The sequence below is a fragment of the Ahaetulla prasina genome, chromosome 2 (assembly GCF_028640845.1).
Source record: "Ahaetulla prasina isolate Xishuangbanna chromosome 2, ASM2864084v1, whole genome shotgun sequence".
Taxonomy (NCBI): Eukaryota; Metazoa; Chordata; class Lepidosauria; order Squamata; family Colubridae; genus Ahaetulla; species Ahaetulla prasina.
The window spans coordinates 275,880,512-275,897,905 of record NC_080540.1 but is presented as its reverse complement, the minus strand read 5'-3'; the positions used below and the strand labels follow the sequence as shown (position 1 = coordinate 275,897,905).

At 36.4% G+C, this 17,394-nt stretch overlaps 1 protein-coding gene across 1 annotated transcript in view; it reads left to right on the top strand.

Moving 5' to 3' along the window:
* NDUFAF2 (NADH:ubiquinone oxidoreductase complex assembly factor 2) overlaps positions 1–17,394 on the top strand; it is a 53,817-nt gene that overhangs the window by 29,039 nt on the left and 7,384 nt on the right. The window contains exons 2-3 of the mRNA XM_058169736.1: positions 6,436–6,525; positions 15,299–15,339. Of these exons, the coding sequence (XP_058025719.1) occupies positions 6,436–6,525; positions 15,299–15,339 (131 nt within the window). The remainder of the gene's footprint in view (positions 1–6,435; positions 6,526–15,298; positions 15,340–17,394) is intronic.

The window sequence follows — 17,394 nt, the reverse complement described above, 5'->3', positions numbered from 1 at the left end:
AAGATTACATTACAGAGATTCCTTATGTCCTATTTTCAACCTTTTTTTCAATCAGCAAATATAGAAATAACAATTTCACTTTTTTCCAATTTCAGTTAAAGGCCCATAAAAGGGCCGTGGATAGCTCAGGCTGTTAGAAGCCTGTTATTAGAACACAGCAGCCTGCAATTACTGCAGGTTCAAGCCCGGCCCAAGGTTGACTCAGCCTTCCATCCTTTATAAGGTAGGTAAAATGAGGATCCAGATTGTTGGGGGGGCAATAAGTTGACTTTGTAAATATACAAATAGAATGAGACTATTGCCTTATACACTGTAAGCCGCCCTGAGTCTTCGGAGAAGGGCGGGATATAAATGTAAATAAAAAAAAAAAGATTTCTTTATGTCTTTTATAAAAGTACTTATTGTTTTATCCCTGATGAGAGAGGGCAGTTTTGCCATTTCTGCTAATTCTGCCATCTTTACAATTCATTCATCTATTATATAGCATTGTTCTCCAACTTGGGTGCAATTACCATATAGAAAATATTAATATATAGAACACTGATTCTGTTCTTATCAAAGTATTTTAAAATATAATCTATAATTAATATATAATATCTTGAATTCCTCAAACCTTACAAAATGGACTACCTATTTCTATCATAAATGTGCTATAGTATTAGCCACATACTCTATGCCATACACTAAATAAATAATGTGTTTCACATTTCCAGCATTGATCAGATGTATCTCTATAATCTTAAATGATTTCTCTCATGTCATATAGCAACAATATTTTATAAAAATGCTCTCTTAAATGATTGCACAATGTAAATTTCAATCCATTTTACTTCCACTGCTCCATCTGCATGTTATAACCAAAGTTCTTAGCCCATTTTACCATGCAATCATTAACTTGTTTTCCCATTTCAAATCTCAGCGGAAGTTTATATATATTTTCAATTACATGTTTATTATGTGTATATAATTCAGTTTCATATTTTATCTTAAGTTGTTCATGCTTTTTACCTGTATTAAATCTTTTAATTTAATAAAGTTTTCTCCAAATTGTCATATTTTTCAAAATTTAAAATAAGAAAGTCCAATTCAAATTGTCAAAAGCCTTCTCCACATCGAAAAAATCAACATGGCTTGTTTCTTTCATTAAGATGTTCTAAATATGAGATGGTGTAGGGTTTCCTGCCTGGGCAGGGGGTTGGACTAGAAGGCCTCCAAGGTCCCTTCCAACTCTGTTGTTATGTTATGTTAAATATTCTAAGATATTAAGAATATTTCTTTTGGCACTCTGTACATCTTTTTGTTTAATGAAGTCAGCCAATCATCTTTAGCAAGATGGTTTGCTGTATTTGTTATATACTTCCCTCCTTTTGACCCAATTGCCTTTCCTCCAGGTTTTCTTTTAATCTTCCATAAAAAAATTGTTACATATCTATGCTATATGTGCACTGCTTGAAATGTATTGACAGTAACTGTACCTGTTTGGAAGATGAGGTAATAATTTCCCCTTCTTGATACTAAGTGATTAGCACTGACTGCAATGAATAAGATCTTCGTGAACAGCTTTAATAAATACACTGTTGATTGAAAGTATTATTATAGACCCAGTTCAAATTAAAGAAGGTTAAGTAACAGGTCCCATCAATTTAAATACTTCTAAGGTTTGCAGTGTCTTGATGCAAACTATTGTCAGTGCAGAACAGACTTCAGTTTAAAAATCTAATTTCATTTGAACCCATTTGGTGCTTCAGCTGTAACTTGATCCCATCAGCCATCATTTCTGTTTCTATTACAGCACTTCCCTCTGCCTTTAGTTCTCAGTAATGATACTGATATGTGTGACAAAGAGAACCTGTATCAATAATGAATATGCAAATAGTTGCCAAATCAGAATTTTTCTTTCAGTGTGACTTGAACCCAAACACCCACACTTTTTTTAATGGATGCAGAATTTCTCCTTACGTTGGATTTCATTGATGCTCAGAACGCCCTTCAGGTCAGAAAAGCAAACCTTTAGTAGTGGATAAATTTGAGATGTGTTGTAAATGTTCTTTTAAAATAGTTTCCATTCGGACAGTGCAGGGCACAAACATATACATATATATATATATATATATATATATATATATATATATATATATATATATATATATATATATATATATATATATTTGTTTTCTGAGGTTTTCTGGTGTTTGTATGTAGGTCTTTGGTTATTGGGTTTTCTCCAGTAAAATTGGAAGTGTCTTGGCGACGTTTGACGAAGTCTCATTCGTCATCTTCAGGCTTCAGCTTGTGCTTCTGGGAGCAATGTGTGATTGCAGCTGTTTCTTCCTTTTTAACTGCTAGTGGGGGTTCACCCCCACTAGCAGTTAAAAAGGAAGAAACAGCTGCAATCACACATTGCTCCCAGAAGCACGAAGCTGAAGCCTGAAGATGACGAATGAGACTTCGTCGAAACGTCGCCAAGACACTTCCAATTTTACGCGGGAGAAAACCCGAATAACCAAAGACCTACATATATATATATGTATGTATATATATATATATAAAATATTATAAGCAGACACCTTCTAGAAATCCTTTAAAGCTACCACATGAGAGGTACAAAAATGGTAACAAATAAACACAACTATTTTCTTTGCTCCCATCTAGTGGGCACCAGGATTTTAGTAGTAGACTATTTCTTCCCAGATGTCTACCTTATACTTTTTCTGGGCTATTTACCACATTTTCAATCAAGTAATTGCAGCTACCTGATGTTTTTATTTTCAAATATATGGTCCAGGGGTGAAATCTAAAAATTTTCCCTACCGGTTCTGTGGGCGTGGCTTAATTGGTGGACTTGGCTTGGTGGTCAGGTGACTGAATGGGCATGGCCAATAATAATAAATAATAACAATAATAAAGTATACAAAACTTGGGAGCGCACCGGTCTACCTTCTTTAAAAATAGAGGCACCAGTCTTCTAATTGCCTTTTATTGGGAGGCACTGGTTTACCTTCTTTAAAAATAGAGGCACCAGTCTACCAAGTGCCTTTTATTGGGAGGCACCGATCTACCTTCTTTAAAAATAGAGGCACCGTCTATTAGCTGCCTACAGCGCTGATCAGCTGTAGTGCGGCCCTTTGAAGTGCTGTGGCAGTCATTTAAGGCCATTTGCAGCTATATCACCACTGAGAGCTTCAGGGACAGAAAAGAGGAACAACAAGGCGTGGGCAGTAGTGGGGGGCAGGGATTTTTGCTACCGGTTCTCCGAACTACCTGCCCCCCATTGCTACCGGATCGCGCGATCTGGTCCGAACCGGGAACATTTCACCCCGATATGGTCCTATATCTAGAATGTTTCAATAAATAAGACTATGTTACAAATTGGAATTTTGCAAAATTCCAGCTTATAGTTTAAGTTTCAAAACTTAAAATATGAAATAAAATCTAATTCCAGGAAAGATTACCAGGAAAGTACAAAGGAAAGAGTCTGTGGAGTCTTTGAATGCCACTCTGTCTACATTTGAAAGTGACTTGATTTACAAATGAGAAGACAAAAGGATTGAAGTGAGCATAGGCTTCTATCTAGCTGCTACGCTAGCCAAAATGTAATAGTCACATGTAAATATGTCTAGTTTTTTAAAATACCAAAATATTTTTATGACGTTTTGAATTTTCATAAATGCTCTCTCTAGGCCTAACAATGTTAAGGCCTAGAACACCCAAGAACTGAACAAGAAACTTAAAAGTATTTTAAAAGTATTTGCATATGAAGAAAATTGTTGTTAATTTTAAATACACAGATAGCTGAATTAAAATGACATTCCTTAAAATTGTGGTAGCCAAGAGCAGCATAAGTAATTATTTCTGAAAATTTTTCCCTTTCAATTGAGCATTGGGTTGTATCATTAAATGGCAAATCCTATATCCTACAGTTTTCAATGATATATCGTTCAGAGGACAGTTTTGGTAATGAGGGGGTGATATATTAAAAAACCACTCCCAACAAGGTTTGATCTCCCAAGTGATCAAGCCCTCAGTACCACCCCTAATTTTTACTACAGGAAAGCTGCTATGTGGGGGGGGGGAAGAGAAAGATAAATACCCAAATACCCTTAGCTGGCTAAATTGCTTAAGCATCATTTTCAAATTGTGCTGGCTGTGCTTTAGCAAGAAGCAGTGGATTGTTTCAAGATTAATGAGAAGGGAACTTACCTCAGTTAGCCTTCTAAATTGTTTGAATAAGGAACCAGTAAAGTTTACTATTGGCCACATTCATTGTGGAGTTGGAAGGGAACACAAGGAATGTTTAAGCCAACCTCTGCAATGTACAGGTAAATCAATTAAGCTGTCTTTGAGACGTGCCTGACCAGTCTCTTCCTAAAACCCTTACACTCCCATAGTGTGGGAAGTGTGAGGGGAAACCCCACATTTCCATAGAGTAGTCTGTATGATTGTCAAGAAGTTTTCTTGAATGAAATCTTGATAGCTGAAACTTAAAATAGCCATTTTTTTTCCTGATTCTGCTTTCTGTGGCACTGGAAATCAGTTTCTGCCCATCTTTTTTATGGCACTCTCTTATGTAATTGATACCATCTCTTTTCTTCAGACTGAATATACCAAGTTTCTTCAGACTGTCCTCATAAGGCATGACTTCAAGTCTCTGTATCTGTGTTACCCTCAATATCCTTTTTTAAAATACGACGTCCAGAATCAGACACAGCATTCCAGGTGTGATCTCATCAGTGCAGTATTAGAAGGGAGTAAGGGATTCTTATATCTTTGACACAGTGTTTCTTCTGTACAATCTAGAAATGTGTTAACTCCCATAGCAACTACCTCACATTGTTCAGCTTCTTGTCAAGGTCATACTCAAGTCCTCCAGTGTAATGCTTCCAAACTGTGGATCCTGCATCTTAATATGTGATTCTTATATACTTTGTTTTTCCTGATTTTAATGCCTTACTTTCTCCCTGTCAAAGGACATTTTATTCATTTCAGGCCAGTTTCTCAATCACATTAGTTTGCAGTCTTGGTGCTGGATAGCTTGGATAATTCTGTGTCATCATAATTTGATAAGCAGCCCATCCGTTCTATAATCGATGTCATAAATAAAAACATTAGATAAGTTCTTGTACGTTGAGCACCAAACGAACAATGAGTACTGGGACAAACTTTAAAAATGCACTGAATACCAAATTTGATGAGTTTCAAATATCAAAGCACCATTGTACCATGTACAGTGTATATACATACTGTATGTATATACTATTTCATACTACAATTCTCAAGTTATTGGAAAAATAAAATAAAACTATACCAGTTATGGGCAGAGGTGGGCTGCACTTTCTTTAACAAAGGGTTCGCTGGTTGTGAGCACGCATGCACTCTCACTTCACTCACAAGCGCCCATTTGGGAGGCAAACGGAGCTTCAAACAGGCTCCTAATCAAGCAGCTCTGGTGAGAACAGCAGGGGCGGCGTGGAACACAGCTGGGCCAGCCAGCGAGTTAGAATAGAATAGAATAGAATAGAATAGAATTTTATTGGCCAAGTGTGATTGGACACACAAGGAATTTGTCTTGGTGCATATGCTCTCAGTGTACATAAAAGAAAAGATACGTTCATCAAGGTACAACATTTACAACACAATTGATGGTCAATATATCAATATAAATCATAAGGATTGCCAGCAACAAGTTATAGTCATACAGTCATAAGTGGAAAGAGATTGGTGATGGGAACTATGAGAAGATTAATAGTAGTGCAGATTCAGTAAATAGTCTGACAGTGTTGATGGAATTATTTGTTTAGCAGAGTGATGGCCTTCGGGAAAAAACTGTTCTTGTGTCTAGTTGTTCTGGTGTGCAGTGCTCTATAGCGTTGTTTTGAGGGTAGGAGTTGAAACAGTTTATGTCCAGGATGCGAGTGATCTGCAAATATTTTCACGGCCCTCTTCTTGATTCGTGCAGTATACAGGTCCTCAATGAAAGGCAGGTTGGTAGCAATTTTTTTTTCTGCAGTTCTAATTATCCTCTGATGTCTGTGTTTTTCTTGTTGGGTTGCAGAACCGAACCAGACAGTTATAGAGGTGCAAATGACAGACTCAATAATTCCTCTGTAGAATTGGATCAGCAGCTCCTTGGGCAGTTTGAGCTTACTGAGTTGGCGCAGAAAGAACATTCTTTGTTGTCCTTTTTTAATGATGTTTTTGATGTTAGTTGTCCATTTGAGATCTTGCGATATGATAGAACCTAGAAATTTGAAGGTTTCTACTGTTGATACTGTGTTGTCAAGTAAGTTATAAATGGATGGCATAGAATGGGCGGGTGGGCGGACCCAGCCAGCAATCAGAGCTAAGGGTTCACCCGAACCCTTGCAACCATGCAGCAGCCCACCACTGGTTATGAAATCATTCTTAATTATCTACAATTTCTCCCCCTTGAAACAGGTCAGAACATTAAAGAGAGAAGAATTGTGAAAGTGCTCAATCTAAAAGAATACCAGTATGAATCTGGAGCCATTCCAACAGAGTGGGAAGGTAAGACTTTATTGGCATTGTTGGGGAAAAGCATGACTTAATGACGCCCACCTCTCCCAAGCTGTACAGAAAAGACACAGGACAAGATTTCCAGCCTAACCCTTACCACTGTAAGAATACTTAAGAAGGCACAAGTTTGTCTTTCTTGACATTTTGTCTCTTCTGTTTGTCCAGACATCATTTTCTCTTGTAGAGTGCTGTTCCATTTCAATAGCTACAACCCCCTCCCCCCCCCCGAAAAATGTAACTTGCAGATAGGTGTGAACTTGATCCATAGCCTTAGATGCATAAACCTAGATTCAAAATTCAGTTCTAAAGTGTTGACTTAAAAAAAAACTGGGCAAATTAATATAATGTCTGAAAGTTGGATAGAAAAATGCAAGACTCAGCTCTGAGCACATTTTGAAGTAAGAAAAGCAGTTTTGATCGAATGACCCTTGACAAGTATGCATGTAAGCTAAATGTTTTAGATGGTTTCCCCAAGATTAGGATAAGTTTGCACATCTAAGATTCTTATTACCTAGGAAATAAACCATGTGTGGCAAGATAAAGTTTTAGTTGCATTTGCTTTTTTTAACACAACACTTAAGCATCCTTATAATTACTATAGGATTTTCTCCCCTTTGTGATTATTGTGGCACTAAATTGAAAGGATTTGTGAAGAGCACAGAAATAAAGTGTTACAAATAGTCTTTTTTTTCCCTTTAAACACAGCTGCTTTTAGGGACCAGAACGTGGAGAAAATGTTCTCTTTGTTTTCTTACCCATTATTTAGGCAAAGAAGGTGTGCAATATATTTTTGTTTGTGATAAAGAGAACATAAGAACCCAGGTGCTTAAATACAAAGAGCAACATTAACTGGATTTTTTTACTTAACAACTGCTAAATGTTTCCATTTAGAGACTGTGATGTAAAAAAATCACAGGCCACATTTGCTTCTTCTGTAAGAGAAGAAGGTTGGGTTTTAACAACATTTATATAACTTTGTGTTCAAAACATTATTTCACTACATCAGTTCCAATGAATGAAGACATTTATTCCAGTTTTTAACATTTTTCCCTATATGAAGCTGTGGGAATTTATATAACTTTGTGTTCAAAACATTATTTCACTACATCAGTTCCAATGAATGAAGACATTTATTCCAGTTTTTAACATTTTTCCCTATATGAAGCTATGGGAATTTATCTTTTCCCATTCTTGCTAATGTGGAGTGTCCGTTACAGTTTACATGCATTACAGAGTTTTGCCTTTTTGCATATAACATACATTACAGAACCTGTGGTTGCATATGTTTGTGGATGAAGTTCTTTTTAATTTTTGTGCATTTCTTTATTGGAGTAAGCATCTTGAGAATTTAATGAACAGAAAAGCAAACTGTGAATTGAAGGAATAATCTACTCAGGTGTGGACATATTTTATATCTGGTGCAGACACATTATGCACAAATAAAAAATTAGCAAACACTCCCTTCAATTGATTAGTTTGGAAGACTTTTCTCAAGCTTAATTATTATAGGAGACCTTTTAAGCCGCATTTAATTCACGGGCCAGAGGATTCCCATTACTAAATAAATAACTAAGTTTATAGTTGTACTGTAATCACAACTCATAACATATAACGTACCATAAAATAAAATACAATAACCATAGAATAGTAAGAATTTCAATAGTTCACAGATTAGACTTGACACGATACAGAAAGTGTGGGTTTCTATGTTTCTCAAAATGAAGTAGCACTTATAACTGTTTTATAGATTTCTTCATTTGCCCAATAAAGCTTGAAATATAATAACATTAGAAATTGTTTTCCTTCTCCTTATTCATATTCTGTAAAGATAAGCAAAGAGTACATTTAAACAATAGGATTACATCGTTGCTCATATATAGCAAGACATTCTTGATAGATAATAGTCAACTACAGTACTGAATTCTTCAAAGACTGTACGATTCATCTTTCTGCTCAGGATGAATAGAAATTAACATAAGATGTTTACTTCAATTGATTATTATTATTATTGTATTTCCTTTGTATAAGTGCTATAAAATATTTTGTGTCATAAAATCTGGGTACATTTTACTTACAATCCTTTCAAATAAAAGTAAGCTGATGATTTTTACCAAACTCCCACAAAACTCCCAACTCCCATCGGAAGCCTGAACATGAATGTTCCTTGTTCAAACCAGGAACATAATAATAGAGGATTAGGAATGCTTTTACTTACATATCTAGGGAACATCCATATTTACTTTGCCTAGGTTTCTTTTTAAGAGAAAATGCAAGGCATTATTTTTTCAGTGCAGAAAATGGTCATAACCTTTATGGTTTTTAATTCTCAGTGGACACTGATTGTATCTGAAGATAGAAGGTGCTATTTCCTTTTTCCATATTGTTAGTCTTCGTGAAAAATATAGTGACTTTCAGTGTCTTTGGAGACTTCAGCATTTGTGTTTTTCATGCTGTATTTTACAGTCGGTGTGTTCAAGTTGGTCTCTCTTTGTTTAATGGGTAACATTTAGTGATTAATGGGAGTTTTAATTTGCATGCTCTCTTTTACGCTTATTACAATGCGCTATATGCCACTAGGAGTCTTAAAGTTCAATGAAAATCTCATGCATACTAATGAGAATGCAGATGAGCACTGAAATGAAAGAATGCCAAGATCTCAAGATAGGAAATGTCCAGTTTATCTTGCTTACATTCTGCTTCGAAAATGGTACCGTAGCATTATCATGAACACATGCTACAGATAATGCTATACCATATTTATAATTAAAGACAACCGTTTAATTAAATGATTTGAACTACAGTGGATTTACAAAACTGTGGAAGAGCATGTTGCAAAATCGGACTCTGTCTATACATTTATACACTTTCTTTGTTCATTTTGGGTGGGAGGGTACTGTTCCACTTAGAAATTATTTTGGCTGCAATTCCATGAAAGTGCTTTGTTTTGTTAGGATAGAATTTACAAAGTTTTTTCTAAAAACAGATGACATATTGGCTATGTTTCAAAATTTGAAGAACAAGGGACAGTTCCACTAACAATTACTAAAATCGGGTCTGCTTTTATTTCACCATTTTTTTTCTAAACTGAAGTAGAGATTTCTTGTACAATTCACATACTGTAGCAGAAATTCTTTGAGAATTACTAACTTCTAATAAAAGCATTGGATTTATTCATGGTGGGGGGGGGAGAGATTTATTATTTTAGTGGATTATAGACTAACATCTTTTACAATCAGCACCATTGGAAGACCTGAATGATCAAGTTAAGGATAAACCATCATGGAGAAAATATATGCAGTCGCTAGGAGTAAAAATGACTTCATGACAGGTAATCAATCAGTAGTAGCCATGTTTGAGTATACTGAGTAGTATATATTGGGATATTACGTTTTTTGAAGAATGAAGAAGCAAAGAAATTTGTGAGGTTGCTTCTTACTATAATGAAATTGCATTATTACTCATTTTTGGAGTAATTTTTTAAGCTCATTTTTAAGTTCATTCGTAGCTGATTGTGAAAAATGTGTGAATTAATATCAGAGAAATCAAGAGTAAAAATAGCCACTCATATTGTCTGGTATTGAATCTAGTACGAAAACCATTTATTTCTCATTTTATGCTGATAATCTTCAGTCTCACTGTCTCTTTCCCGGCAGAACTATATATTATTATTATTATTATTATTGTTTCGATTTCTATACCGCCCTTCTCCCAAAGGACTCAGGGCGGTTTACAGTCAAAGTAAAATCAATTAATACAAAGGAAAATTTAGAGTTGGTTGAAGAACTTAAAACCAATAAAACCTCTTATTAAAACCCCACTAGGCCAGTCCTGCACGGTGAAACAGAAATGTTTTCAGCTCGCGTCGAAAGGTCCGAAGATCAGGGAGTTGACGGATACCTGGTGGTAGCGTGTTCCAGAGGGTTGGTGCCCCCACAGAGAAGGCCCTCCCCCTGGGTGTCGCCAGCCGACATTGACTGGCCGACGGCACCCCAAGGAGAACCTCCCTATGGGAGCGCACTGGTCGATGGGAGATCGCCGGGAGCAGCAGGCGGTCCTGTAAGTAACCCGGTCCTATGCCATGGAGCACTTTAAAGGTGGTAACTAACACCTTGAATTGCACCCGAAAGACCACCGGAAACCAGTGCAGCCTGCGCAGGAGAGGTGTTATATGGGAGCAATGAGTCGCTCCCTCTATCACCCGCGCGGCCGCATTCTGAACTAATTGAAGTCTTCGGGTGCTCTTCAAGGGAAGCCCCATGTAGAGAGCATTGCAGTAGTCCAGACGGGAAGTAACGAGGGCATGAGTGACTGTGCACAAGGAATCCCGGTGTAAGAAGGGACTCAACTGATAAAAAGCTCCCCTGGCGATGGCCGTCAAATGCTCTTCTAACGACAGTCGTGCATCCAGAAGGACGCCCAGATTGCGGACCTTCTCTGTGGGGGCCAATGACTCATCCCCCACAGACAGCGATGGCCTCAGCTGATTATACCGGGACGCCGGCATCCATAGCCACTCAGTCTTGGCGGGGTTGAGTCGGAGCCTGTTTTTCCCCATCCAGACCCGCACGGCCTCCAGACAACGGGACATCACCTCAACGGCTTTTCTATATGGGGATAGAAAAGAAAATGGCGAGCTGAACGATACACTATTTTATTGGAGGAGTTTATTGTGAATTATCTGCTTTCTTTTAAATAAGCCCATCTATTCAGGTTTAAAATAATTTGGATGAATACAATACATTTTAATATTTTTTTAAATGGAAGACAATTATGCTTATTAATTTTTCTTGCAAAGGTCTGCTTCAGTGCTTCAGTCCTGGCCTTTTTAAATAGTGACATCACTTCTTAAACAGAATTGTCACTTTTTAGGATTGCTTTATATCCTGCTAAAAATTAGCTTCCTGTTATATTTACAACTGGTTTAAAAAGTCTAGGATAGAAATAAAGTGTTGATTAGGATATTTATTAGTTCAGCTTATACTCAGTCTTTCAATTAAAGCAGCTTGATCCTTAATGCAAAAAATTAGAAAAATATTAAAGATGAAAATTCAGCATGCAAAGATGTGCCGTGTTCAGTTTCAAGGTGGGCAGAGATACTTTGGGTCTGGCATTGGCACTTCACGATACCTGTCAGCAATTGCTCAAGTTATATAAACTTTTAAAAAATTAAATGTTTTCCTAAGCCTGCGTAGTTCCTGTGTGAGGAAAAGGTACAACTTATTTAAAGAGCTGCTGATAAGTACTGTGAAGGTCTCCCTGCCAACTCCAAAGTATCTGAGCATGTTTGGATCCAAATATTGCACACTACTTTATTTACGTATATATTGTAGCTATGAAAAGAAAAGAAATACTACTTCAGTACTGTTCAACATATTTTTCTATATCTTTCGGTCCTTACAAATTCTTTGTTTACTGTAAGTAAATGTATTTCATACATTGCCTTCTCATTTACCCCCTTTTTTAAGAAACCACATTGTGTTCTTTCTTCCTCTTTCTCTTGACTCATTCATACTTCTTTCCTGTGTGTCTTGTCTGAGTTAATTGTCTTTCACTCTCTATGATCAAATCATCTCAGCATACTATTTTTTTAACAGTCACTTGCTTTGCTATCCAATTCTCCCATTCATTCTTGACCCTATTTCTTCTTGTTTTTATCACATTTGCTTCTTAAGAAATCAATTCCCACAACATTCATCTTCAATGTTTCTTCTAACAACACCCTGTTTTCATATCCATATATCAAAGCGGGCCAAAATACATTCTTGTACACAACTATTTTCACATCTTTCAACTAAGATGCATTCCTTGCAATAGGCTATGTTCTCCCACCTTCCTTTGTGGAGCTTACATCATCTCTTTGTACCAGTGAGTCTTTTTGCCCACTAGAGCACATGATGAGACAAAATAAGGAAAGAATTTTCACACATTGTCTTTTTATCTGTTTCTTACCTCCCTTTTGTTAGGTAAATTCACTTTCTCACTTCCTCATTCATAGAATGTACCTTAATATATATTTTATCTAAATTAAATGTACAATAAATTTTCTCACGTTCATAGATTTTTCAGTGACCTGCCCCCCCCCCCAAAAAAAATCTGGTCTTGCACATCCCCTGCCCAGCTTAAAATCATACTGAAAACAATTGTTTTATAATGTATTGTTATTTAACAGTTATGATGATTGTTTAATGTAGAGGTTTTACTTCATAATAGCAATAGCACTTACACTTATATACTGCTTCATAGTGCTTTACAGACCTCTCTGAGCAGTTTGTAAGCATATTGCTCCCCAACAATCTGGGTCCTCATTTTACCGACCTCAGAAAGAGAGAAAGCTGAGTCAACTTTGACCCAGTCAGGATCGAACTCCTGACAGTTGGCAGAGTAGCCTGCAATACTGCATCCTAAGAATGATATTTCAGAAAAAGACAGGGTATGTTCTTTTGTCCTAGCATTTTCCCACAAATTCAGGGTCTTCTTTTTTCAGATCAACCAAGTATTGACCCATTGGTTGCAACAGGAGTTGCCCAATGTCACAAACTGAGAAACAGTGATTGGCCCAAGTTGTTGTTGAACTTAAAGGTCACCTGACTGGCTTTCATACCTAAGGTGGAACTAGGATTCCTATTTTCCTAGTTTTTAGCCTGGTGTCTTAACTGCTAGACTGAATTGTCTCTCAAAGACAGGATACAAATGTTGAACTAAAACGATATACAGTAGGAACATAATTATTTTGGAGTCCATGGCCATAATAAATCTAATATATTATGATCATGAAGATGATAATTTTATCAATACATTTTTAAGGCTGTAAAGGCTGTAAAAATAAAGCAAAGTAAAAAATAAAGCATTATGTAAAAATAAAGCAAAGCGGAGTTAGGAAGTGGGGACAAGAATAGTTAAATGTTTGGAAACTATGATGATAAAAAGAAATAACTGTCTAAAAGTCCAATACTAGTTTTGCTACAACATTAGTTATAATTATGATCCGATAAGCAAATTCATCTACATCAGTTTTTAAATCATAATTTTAGAAAGCAAAGAATATCTATCTTCTTGTTTAACTAAAAGTTGAAGCATATTTTCCAAAATAATTCTCAAATGAAAAGATCAGATTAATCTCTTCTGTTAGTGTCCAATTCTGTTATCTTGAGTAGAAGAGGAAGGCTCAGTTTAGCAATCTAGTTAAGCACCAGAAAGTTAATAGTACAGACCCAAAGATATTTTTCCTTCTTGTCTTTTTACTGTTATTAGAGCTCCAATACAGACTTCACCACTTTTTACCTTTTTTACCTACTATGTATAGTAATAGCCTTCCTTATCTCATATCAGGATGTCCTAGCTTTCTAATGAGGTAGCTTATCTAGGATGTTTATCTGTTAATCTTATAAAGAAGAAACAATGGCTATAAATGCCTTTTACTTTCAGAGGTTAAAAAAAAAAGATTTATATTTCTCTAGCTTTAAAGGCAAGTACTGCCTGCTACAAAGGGTTTTAAAATTGAATGGTTATACTGGGAGAGTCTGCTTTAAGTTTTCCGTTAGAAAGAGCTATGAGGAAATTGAAACAAATTCAGATTAGTTTTGGTGGTGTTGTTGATGTTGTTGTCCTAGATCCAAAAAAAAATGGTATCATGTGGAACAGTTCATATTGAGTGCTGCTTATCACCAAACCTATAGTAAAGTTGGTCAAAGTTTTGCGTTTTATTTTTGGTAATGAAAAAAACATTTGTTATATTCTGATGGAATATTTCTAATAGGGCTGGTCTGTTCTGGATTTTAAAAAAAAGTTCATTTTTTAATTTAGGATTTTATAATGTTGCTTCTGTGGCTTTTAAAATTAGTGCTAAATTCACTGATGATAATGAAAGGATGTAATTGTTTGTTGATTCCCCCTCCCCGCAATAATTTTGTATACAGGTAGCCCTCAATTTACAACCATTCATTTAGTGACCATTTGAAGATACAACAGCTGTGAAAAAAGTGACTTATAACAGTAACAGAGTTGGAAAGTATCTTGGAGGTCATCTAGTCCAACCCCCTGCTCACGCAAGAGATCTGTACTAGGGATTCGAACAGCAAAACTGCCGACCTTTCTGATCTACAAGCTCAGTGTCTTAGCCACTTGAGCCACATACTTGGGACATACTTATGACTGGTCCTCACACTTACAACCATCACAGCATCAAATTTCAAGCACTTGATAACCAGCATGTATTTATGAGTGTTGCTGCATTCTGGGATCATGTGACTGTCCTGAGATGGGTGGCAAACAAATTTAATGATAATTTGCGACTTTTCCAGCCAGCTTCCAACAAGCAAAGTCAATGGAGGAAGCTGAATTCACGTAAGAGTCACATGATTTATTTAACAACTGCAATGACTCGTTTAACAACCATGGCATAAGAGATTGTAAAATCAACCACAACTCATCAACCACTTTGCTTAGCAATGGAAATTCTGGTCCTAATTGTGGCCTTAAGTCAAGGTTTACTTGTAAAAGTTAAAAATAACTTAAATTAATTAAATTCCTTGTGTGTCCAATCACACTTGGCCAATAAAAAATTCTATTCTATTCTATTCTATTCTATTCTATTCTATTCTATTCTATTCTATTCTATTCTATTCTAATTACTTTAAAAAAAAGTTATATAGAAAGGGAGCTTATAAATTCATAAAATATTGTTGATATTGTTTTGATATTTAAGGTATCAAAAGAAATATAAGAATGGGAAATATTTGATATTTTTTGTTTTTAATTTTCTTAGCATGGATGAAGAAAAGAAGAAACAATCCACCTACACTTGAGGTAAGGTGTGTTATTACATACATTGTATCAATTGTTTCAATTGTATTTTTATTATGTCGCGGGCTGAACGTCCGGCCTTTTCACTCAATCTTTTGTCCACTACTATCATCCCAGTGTGGTTGTTAATTTTTAACTGGCACAATAAAGATAATTCCCTGGCTTTTATACCTATCTCTGTCTCTTGAGGGCCCCCCCCCCAAAGATCTTCTAGTACTGCCTATAATTCTGGGGATTTTTTTGCTGAATTTTCCCAGGTTCTTCTTCAGGACCCTTAAAGCGAGAAATGGCTGGAATAATTAAGTGATTTTTTTCCATCTTACAGCTAAAGGCAATACTGCTACTTCTTTACTAGATACATTTGTCCCAAAAAACTTGGAGAGAGGTGGTGCTGGAATATACAGGAAGTGTGTGTGTGTGTGTGTGTGTGTGTGTGTGTGTGTAGTTGTTGTTGTTGTTGAATTTAAAGTGATCTTAAAATCTGAACAGTGAACCTAGTCCAAAGAAATTACCTATTCCTTTCCCTGCCTCCTTCTCTAAGGCATGTGTAAATCTGTGTGGCAGGTCATTTGTATCTTGATATTATTATTAAGACATTTTTTTCCCTAAAATGGCTGCCAGATAGATTGATTTGGTTTCTGTATTAGACAGCCTCTGACAACACCTGCTGATACAGTAAATGCTCTTTGACAGCTATTGAAGGGAGGGATGCTTGTGACCATATTTCTTGTTGAAATTGTTCTATAGCAAATCTCCCTGCCCACATCTTTCACTGAGGCAAGTGACAAATTATCCTCCCCCAGAACCACTTTTTGGGAGATGTGGAAAGAATTTGAAATGTCAGTTATTGTATTTTACTGAGGCTTTATTCTATTGTCTCACTTATTGCCCCAAAAGATTCATCCCCAAATCTTGCCACTGTACTTAACACTGTTTTCCTGGGAACGTCGCTCTATGGGCTGACAAACAGAAATTCCTCTTTTCCTGCTCTCTTCTGTTCCTATCTTTGTAATCGTATATCTGCACCATGTAATCATGCACCATGTAATAAGCATTATGTAATCTGCATCATGTAAGACGCTAGGCTTGTGGACTGGAAAGCCGGTAGCCCTAGCTCAAGACCTGAGCACCATGCAATGTTCTCATCCCAGCTCCTGCCAGCCTAGCAGTTGGAAAGCATGCAAATGCAAGTAGATAAATAGGTACCACTTTGGTGGGAAGGTAACAGCGCTCTGTGACATCATGCTGGCCATATAAGCACAGAAATGTCTTTGGACAGCTCTGGTTCAATGGCCTTGAGCAGAGATGAGCCACCTCCCCCTCTTGTCATTAATGACTAGTGGACTAAAATCTGCAGGAACTCCTTATCATGTAATCAGGCTATGAAACAACAACATAAAACCCTGTAAAAGTGGCAAAGGTTTTGAATGGGAAAGGATGGTGCCAAAATACATCAGAATCTCCCTTTTAATGGATGAGTATTGGATCCATTACAGCATACTTTCCAAATCTGGTATTCTTCAAGTTGCTTCATCATCAACATATTTTAAAATACTTGGCTGTAAGAAATTACATTTACTTACTAGCAAGCTGTAGTGGCTTTCCTTACACATTATACTAACAGTATAACAGTAACAGATTATGCACTTCCTCATACTGCTTCCTCAACTCAACTCATTAGATGCCTCTGAAGACGATTGGAAACTGCAGTTGGTATAAATTGTTTGTGGGGATTATCTGCCAAGAGAATTTTACAACTGCACTTTGAGCCCTGCGTTACTTTCCAGCCAGTTTCCAGGTATAATTCAAAATACAGCTTGATGCTAAGGTACTGCAGGATTGCCTTCACCTATTAGAAATAGCCTTTCTGGTAGGTTCTTGGAAGCTTCTGGTTATTTTGTATGTACTTTTGCAAGGAAAAAGAAAATGGAGACCAGGAGATATGGTTTCTTGGTTGCTCCACTAGGAATAGGGGATAGCCTTTCCTTGCAATTAAAACTCAAGCCATTTCTGTTAATGTTTCAAAAGTTACTTGAGATGCTACTCTTCTATAAACAT